Below are 8360 nucleotides of genomic sequence, written 5' to 3'. Positions count from 1 at the left end.
GCTAGCATCAGATAGGCTGGCGCTAGCATCAGATAGGCTGGCGTTAGCATCAGATAGGCTGGCGTTAGCATCAGATAGGCTGGCGTTAGCATCAGATAGGCTGGCGTTAGCATCAGATAGGCTGGCGTTAGCATCAGATAGGCTGGCGTTAGCATTGAAGAGACTGGCATCTAGCATGCCCAGGCTGGTGGTCACCCACTTTAAAAAAAAGTTTGTGTTTAATAAAGAATGTAAAACAGATTATTAGGGCCAGACTAAGATTAAAATAATAATAATAATTACGAGAATAAAGTCACAAGAATAAAGTTGTTTGCACAATAGTTTTAAAGTCCTACAACTGATAATCATTTGATGCTTGTGTTAAAAGATTAAGTATTTTTTATTTGTAAAACAGATACCTAAGTGTAACTTCACAAGATGCTGAACATTCCTTATTTTAACACAACAGTAAGACTGTGTTTTCATGTTGGAGTATGCATAAAAAGTATACATCTAAAACAGTGGGTGACCAGTCTAGGCATACTAGTCACTAGCCTCTACAGTGCCAACACCACCCTAGGCATGTTAAATGATTAGCTCTCCAATGCTAACTCATAAGCGTATTCTCCTTCTCATTTTCCAGTGCTGGCCTCTCAGTTAGCGGTGCAGGTCTATCATTAATCAGATCAGTTGACTTTAGAACAGATATATCCTCCTGCTACAAGGACGTAGCAACCGCTAGGTGTGCTATAGTCGTAACTTTGTCCATCGCACTGTGCCGTCTTAAAAGGCATCCCTCATGTTACCCACATACAGCTAAAGTTTTGGTTCTGAACATGTCATTGCTCTTGAGTTACCTGGAAGGCAATGCGTCAGTTTGTCGACGGTGGTGGCAATGTTCCTCTGCTGCACTCGACACTGCGTCAGCTCCTCCATCGAGCAGGTGAGCTGTGAGGAAGGAGGGAGGAAGGTGAGTTTCACTGACCGGACTGCTGGGATTAGCAGGAAGCTGTAAACTCACCTGTTTTCCATCTTCCTGCAGACGCCTGTTGGTTTCAATCACCTGACTCTAAAGAGACAAAACGAACCGATTAGGACCATGTTTGGCCGTCCACAGCTAAACCGCCCATCCGGGCCGCCCTACCTTGAGCTTCTGGGCCTCGCCTCGGACTTTCAGCAGCTCTGTGATGGAGTCCACAAAGCCCTGGAAGTGATGGTTACACATCTTCTCGATCTCTCTGTCGTGGTTTCTGATGCGAGCGTCGAGCTTCTCCATGAAGAGGCCATGTTCCTGACCGTCGTACACCGACCTGCACGGAACACAAAAAGCATTTAGCACCTCATTAAAGTCAAAACTTCTCTTTACAGATTCAGTTAAATCTCTGATCCTGCAACGTCTTTAAAGAGTAACTTGGTGATAAACTGTCTCGAATGTGTCTAAAATGTTATATAGTACTGTTTCTGTGCTAATTTTGATGTTTTTGTGTGTATTTTTTTCAAATCTGTAATATTTGGTCTAAAAATGTGTTTTTGCTGCTCATATGGGTAGAGCAGTGGTACTGCAGGCTAATTTRCATATTGGTTAACRGCTCTCCACGGTGACGTGTCTTCTCCACGGTTTCGTCACAGCGGCTGTGTTCTGGTATAAAAGCCTCTCTCTAAGACACGCCCCTGCAGCAGTCAGAGGGTGGAACAGTTAGCAAGCTTAGCATGATCGTCCAAAGAGGTTGAAATGTACGCAAACTGGACCGAACTTCAGTCAAACAAGACCCAACACTTTTATTCCTGATTTAAACTAGTGATCTTGTGAGCAGCTGCAGCTGTATGCTTTTATTTTTTTCTGTCAGGCTGTCGGAGCGCTCCTCCTCCTCTGTCCGAGGCTGGTGTGGTGTGAAAATCCTCCACCTCAGACGTTCAGAGATGTAACTATCTGCGATACTGTGGTCACTCTCCATGTAGCATCAATTATGCTAATGCTAGCTGTCACGTTCTCTCATCCTGGCCACACCTCCGCTCTCTAATCCCCCCTCCCCTACCCACTTTGATGCATTTTTCAAATTTCGCCTTGGGGCGGAGTTATCTTTTCACAGGGGGGGTAAGATACACTTAACTGTAACAGATCATCATCAACAAAAAAAATAAACAAACACTTCAGAAGCCTGAAAATCCATTAAACCGTTAAGTTTTATTATGAAATGACTCGTTGAATAAAACAACACGAGGACACAAATGTGGAAAACAACAAAAGTGATAGGAACGTTTGGGAATCCCAGCTCTTCCTGTGTCCTCTTCCTTCATAAACATAAACACACACGCACGCACACACACACACACACACACACCTGTGTACAGCTACAGCCCCACCCTTCCTCCCGCTCACCAGGAAATGTCCGACTTGTACAATGGAGCAGGTCTGAGGCCACACAGAACAGAAACTTTTACAACCACAGTGTGATCACAGCTGGAACTATAAATATTAATAGAATTATTCTGTTTATTTTGACTTTTTTAAGAATCAATGTATTTTCTACACATGTAACACAAGAAGAGCAGATTTATTTCAGGACAAACGTCATTTAGCTCTGGTATTTAAAAAAAAAAAAGCTAAAAGCTTCACGCTGCCCTGACCTGATGAGTTCAGGAGGCTGAGCAACAACGCTGCAAACATAAATTTAAAACACTAGATTATAATTCTGAACCTTCTCAAATTAAGAAAATCACCTGCCAGTGCAGTAAAACGGTTGCACTGAGTAAAAATTCTTGAAATAAGGACAATTTTCAGGTTTACAGGAATAATAATTGAACACATTCATATCTTAGTAAATCAGTCTCAAAACAAAAAAAATACTTTTCTGGCTGATATATGAGTGTCTGACTTTAAATGAACATTTCAGGATTAAACAGGAGGGAAATTAGGGCTCTAATAGAGATGATTTTTTTTCTTCTGTATTTTTTGGCACATAAATCATTCCACAATTTTTGTACTTTTTTAAAAACTCGTGAGTCAAAACGTTCAGTTCATTTATGCAAAGAGAGCTACAACTGTATATATTTCAGCAACTTTTTTAGCTTTTTCTACCAGTTTTTTCTTAGTGAAAATGAATAAAGCTGTCATCAACATCCTTAAAACACCTTAAATGTTAATAATTCTTTACTGGACTTTTTAACTTTTACTCTGGTTCTGCTTTCTTCAGCTTATTTGTGCTAACTTCAGTTTCCTTCAGCTGTTTCATCATCACTAATTTTAGCTTTTTTTGCTTCTTTAAGCTAATCTTTTGTTATTGTAAACTTTTTTGGCTACTATAGCTTTCTGCTTGTTTAGGCCTTTTATGGTTCTTTTAGCCGATTCAGCTGTTTTTTGCCTTTTTAGCTACTTTCAGGTTTTTCATCTAAATTCACCTTTAACATGTTCTTTCTGGGTTTGTGCTAATTTCAGCTTCCTTCATTTTTGCTCATTTTAGCTATTCTTCTGTTGATGTAAACCTTTTTAGGCTTCTATCTGCTTTCTGCTTCTTTTAGCTCATTTTTGCCTTTTTATCTACTTTCCTCTTTTTTCATCTAGATTCACATTTTTTACTGCTTAATGTTCTACTTAATGTTCATGTGCAACATGTTCCTTCTGCGTCTGCTAATTTCAGCTTCCTTCTACTTTTCTTTATAATTTTAGCTTTCTTTTGCTCGTTAAAGCTATATATCTTTTTTAGGCTTCTATCAACTTTGTATTGTTCTTTTAGCTGATTTTTGCTAATTTCAGCTATTTTCTGCCTTTTTAGCTACTTGGTAGCTATTTTTTTCATCTAGATTCACCTTTTTTACTGCTTAATTCAGCAACATGTTCTTTCTGCTTCTGTTAATTTTAGCTTCCTTCTATATTTTATTTTATTTTATTTATTTTTTGCCAATTTTAGCTTTTTTTTTTGCTGCTTAAAGCTATATATCTTTTTAGGCTTCTATCAGCTTTTTTGCTTATTTAAACTTTTTATGGTTATTTTAGCTGATTTTTGCTAATTCCAGCTGTTTTTTTTAGCTACTTGGTAGCTATTTTTTCATCTAAATTAACCTTTTTGTGAGAATTTCAGATTCTTACTGCTTAATTTAGCAACATGCTTTTCTGCATCTTTGTGATAATTTCAGCCTTTTCAGCTAATTTTAGCTACTTTTCTGTTCATTTTGGCTGCTTTAGCCATCGTACAACAAATTACAACTTTTTGTAGTCTGTTTTTTCTTGTTTCTCTGTTCACCAGCTTTCTAATGTCAACGTGTTTCTATTTTTTCCTACTTTCAGCTAAAATCAGCTGAACTCAGTAACAGTTTTGCTATTAAACATTTTCAGCTTCTTCAGCAGTTTTCGGGAAATATCTGTATTTTTATAAGAAATTAAAATAATTTTCTCTTTCCATCAGGAATTAGACGGGTCCATCCATCTGATGATGTCGCCGCTGCAAACATTTCCAAAAACAGAAACAAAACTGAAACCTTTCAGTAAAGGAAGCTTATTGTTAGCAGAAATAACAAACCCAGCAGAGCGCCAACGTTTTGTTATGTTTCCACAGCAGCAGCTGTGTGAGGTTCCTAACGTCCACCTCAGAACAGAGTGGACCATCAGAAGGTGTTAATAATAAATGATGGTTCTCCTCACTCAGACTGGATACAGCCTGACGCTGCAGCTACGATACATCAGGAACAGAGCCGAGCTTTAACAAAGTGGCTCAGCTCCAGTTCTGCAAACAAGCTGAAGCTTGAAAAAAAAGGGTCTTTTTAAATTTATTTGGCTCCAACAAAGCTGTTACAATGGAGTTGTCTGCAGCGCAACATTAAAGGAGACATATTATGGGTCCTAGAAATGTTTATGGTATGTCTGTGGGCTATCCAGACCATGTTCATTCAATTTAATGCACAAAATAATTCTCAGATAATAAAATTTCTCATTTTCTAGTTCTGCCTGCTCTGACTTCTGTTCAGAAGAGCTGTTTATGTTAATGAGCTCTGTTGGTAACGCCCTCCAAAAATCTGTTGACATTAACTCCGCCCTCCAAAGCCAGCATTTATGTTAGCATGGCTAATAATAGCAGAAGCTCCGTTGGACAACCATATGAGACCCTGAGGCAGAGTCGTGGTCCCAGATTCTTTTTTTTCCTCCCCCTCTGCTCTGCGCTCTGTTACCAGAGCAGGGAGCAGCAGCGGTCAAAATACCTCAGAAACTCGAACAAATAGGCTTTAACAAGGCTTTAATAAGCTAAACAATAGAGGTACATGAGAAAACATGTTCATAACTAATGAAAATAAATAAATAATTAAATAGTGTCCGTGCCGGTCTCAAACCCTGGTCTCCCACTTTCTGGTCCAACACTCTACCCATTGCCCTATTATAGGTAGAGCTGCCACAAACGATTATTTTTATAGTTGATTAATCATCGATTATTTTTTCAGTCGACTAATCAGATGATACTTTAACTGAATATAAAACATACAGCTTATCGCGCCAGAATGCAGGTGCTATTATATAACCATGGTTAGATTTTAGCTATATGCTAACTAAAAATAACTGCTGTGGAAGGTAAGTTCTGCCTTACAGATATTGTACAGGTTTCTCTTTCATTTTCTTAAAATGATCCCACACTTTGAGCTCTGTTGTCAGGTAGCCATGATACCAGAGCCTGTCTGTATAATGTCTCGTGACGTCCACGGCCTACCCCAGTTACCACTACTGTGCATGTGTGTCAAGGACAGAAAGGCAGATGTGGCAGTGGAAGGTGTCAAAGCAGTTTGGAGAGAAAAACAAAGTAAAGAAAAAAATTGATTAATCGATTATTAAATTAGTCATCGATTATTTTAATAATTGATTAGTCGTCGATTAATCGACTAATCGTAGCAGCCCTATTTGGAGGCTTGTTGTGAAATGAGCTGCACATTACACAACAACACAGTGTATTTTTATATTGAGGAGGTGGAGCCTCACCCGGGGGTTGCTAAGTAAGGGGCTGAACGCAGGTTCAGGTGGGTTGTCGTACGGCTTGTGACATCACAAAATGACGGAAGTATAAAACTTGTCGTTAATATACATTAAAAATACATTTACTTACAGTAAATATGCCCCTGGGTGCATTTTTTTTTTTGGTGCTAGGGGACTGTTTTTTTAAGAAGTATATACCCAAAGTTGAGTAAAAAAAACCTTTAAAAAGTGAATTTTGTAGAATAGGACCCCTTTAAGATTCTGAGGATCACAGAGCATAAATTTTAATAACCATCAGGCAGCAACAGTAATATATCTGTTTAAAACCAATCTATAACTTCTACAACTCTGATGACAACTCGATGTATTTTCCCAGGACTGAAAGCAGAGCGTCTGTGTTCTGCAGCTCTTAGGAAGCAGGTTCTGACAGGACCCGACACGTTTCTGTGACACCTCAGTTCTGCTCACAGTGGTTCTGATGTGTTGGCAGGTGGGCTGACAGCAGAGACACCATGTTTCTGTTCAAACACGTGCCTTTTTCCCCTGTCAGTCACAGTTTCTTTAGTTCACACTCGCCCACTTGAAACGCTCTGGGACGGTTTATATTTAGTCTCTGATGAAGTTGTTGTCGGTCGTTTTGAGTTTCTCTTTTTATTCACAGCATTTTGAAATGTGCAGCTACGACCAGTAAGATGTCAGAACGACTGCAGAGCTCAGCTGAAACAAAGAGAGCAGTGGTGGGCACAGCTAAACTAACGTTAGCTTCACTAACTGCTAATCTGCTAAACAAGAATCTTAGCACTGCTAATGTTAAACAGCTAAACAATTAGTGGAAGCTAACGCTAACCACTAATATGTCAAACTTGTTAGTTTTCTATTGGTTTAATTTGAAAGTGGGCGGGATCATCTGTGGCAAATCAGCCAATCCAAACCAGAGCTATAGCCCTAACTTGTGATACTTCCCGTTTAACTCTTTCAGAATAAAAGCATTTCTTTGATAAAGTTTATAGTTTTATCATTTAAGTTGGTCGAACAAAAAAAATTCTACTATATTTTAAACAGTTAATTTTTGTATTTATTATTTCTTTTCTTTTTGAAGCTCTTAGTTTGAAGTTTAGCTGCTAAAGATGCTACATACTCAGGGTTGCACATAACCGGAGCGCAGGTGTGCGATCAAAAGAAGAAAAAGTGCACCAGATGGAACGTCATAAAGCTCACTTGCGTACCTAAGATTGTACCTAATTGTCTGTCAGAACAACAGCTAGCAGGGCTCTAGAGTTCGACCAATTTGGTCAAAAATGCGACCTGATTTCTTTTAAAAAAATCCAGCCGCACTGGTGTGACTGGATCATTGTTCGGTGCTCACCAAGCCTATGGGAAGCGGGACCCTGATATAAAGATTAAACAGACACTGCCTTCAACAAATCAGACTAAGTCCAGAGCCGTTTCATCCAATCAGAGCAGAGCAGGGCGGGACTTTCAGTCAGAGCTTTTATTTAGCTAACACACACAGTGTCTGACACGTCCAGTGCTGCCTGTAGGAGCGGATAGTTTTTATTTAATTTAAGATGAATGGCATAAAATTAGGAGTTTTACACGTTGTGGATATTTTAGTGGACTAAAAATTAGCTGAACCTAATTTAGCGGAAACTAATCGATCTGCTAATGGTTTCCAAAGTTAGCTAGTTCTAGCGGAGGGGAATTGTGCCCACCACTGAAAGATAAGATATAAAATGTTTAGACTGAGTGTTTTTCAACAAATCAGAAGTAGGAATGAATAAAAACCACAACGCATCGTAAAATACTATATTTATTATTACCAAACAAATAGAAATAATACATTTGACCTAAATTTATTCAAATCAAATACAAAACCATAAACTTGTTTTATCTGTTTAAACACAAGCATCATCATCACAGATTTAAAAGGAATAAACTCTGGATTTTAGACCTACTGGATGAAGCAAGATGGCTGCCACAGCTAACCGAGAAGAAACTCAAAAAATGGCTTTAATTTAGGGAATTTTACAGGCATGTTTGAGCTGATGAAGCCTAGCACCATTTGTTCAACTAACTCTTATTCATATCTAATATGCAGTTTTCATACAATTGCTGTGATTATTTCAACTTCTTAAAAGAAAACAATTGAATATTAATTGTAGACGGAACAATAAAAATAAAACAGTAAATAGTTAAAAAATCTTAATGTTCAGGTATTCTCTTAAAGAAAAACAACAAAAAATCCACAAATTGTTCTGAAAAACTGCTGATTTTGGACTCTTCAAACACATCCCAGCTTTGTTCCTAATGCCAGAAAAAATGCATTTCTTTTTTTTTTTTTGAACTTTATTTTTATTTTTTTTTCCAACAACACATTCCCACAATTACATTTTCCTGTCTCAAAAATGACACATCTTCAACATTATAG

The 8360-nt window shown here is 38.2% G+C and overlaps 1 protein-coding gene across 2 annotated transcripts in view; it reads right to left on the bottom strand.

Moving 5' to 3' along the window:
• exoc6b (exocyst complex component 6B) overlaps nt 1–8360 on the bottom strand; it is a 63411-nt gene that overhangs the window by 53376 nt on the left and 1675 nt on the right. For both annotated transcript variants that reach the window (XM_014010594.1, XM_014010595.1), the window contains exons 2-4: nt 1124–1289; nt 1001–1048; nt 837–927 (exon numbers count right to left, since the gene is read on the bottom strand). In XM_014010594.1, coding sequence (XP_013866048.1) covers nt 837–927; nt 1001–1048; nt 1124–1289 — 305 coding nt within the window. The remainder of the gene's footprint in view (nt 1–836; nt 928–1000; nt 1049–1123; nt 1290–8360) is intronic.

This window comes from Austrofundulus limnaeus, unplaced genomic scaffold (genome assembly GCF_001266775.1).
Source record: "Austrofundulus limnaeus strain Quisiro unplaced genomic scaffold, Austrofundulus_limnaeus-1.0 Scaffold70, whole genome shotgun sequence".
Lineage (NCBI taxonomy): Eukaryota > Metazoa > Chordata > Actinopteri > Cyprinodontiformes > Rivulidae > Austrofundulus > Austrofundulus limnaeus.
This window is presented reverse-complemented; position numbering and strand designations above follow the sequence as displayed.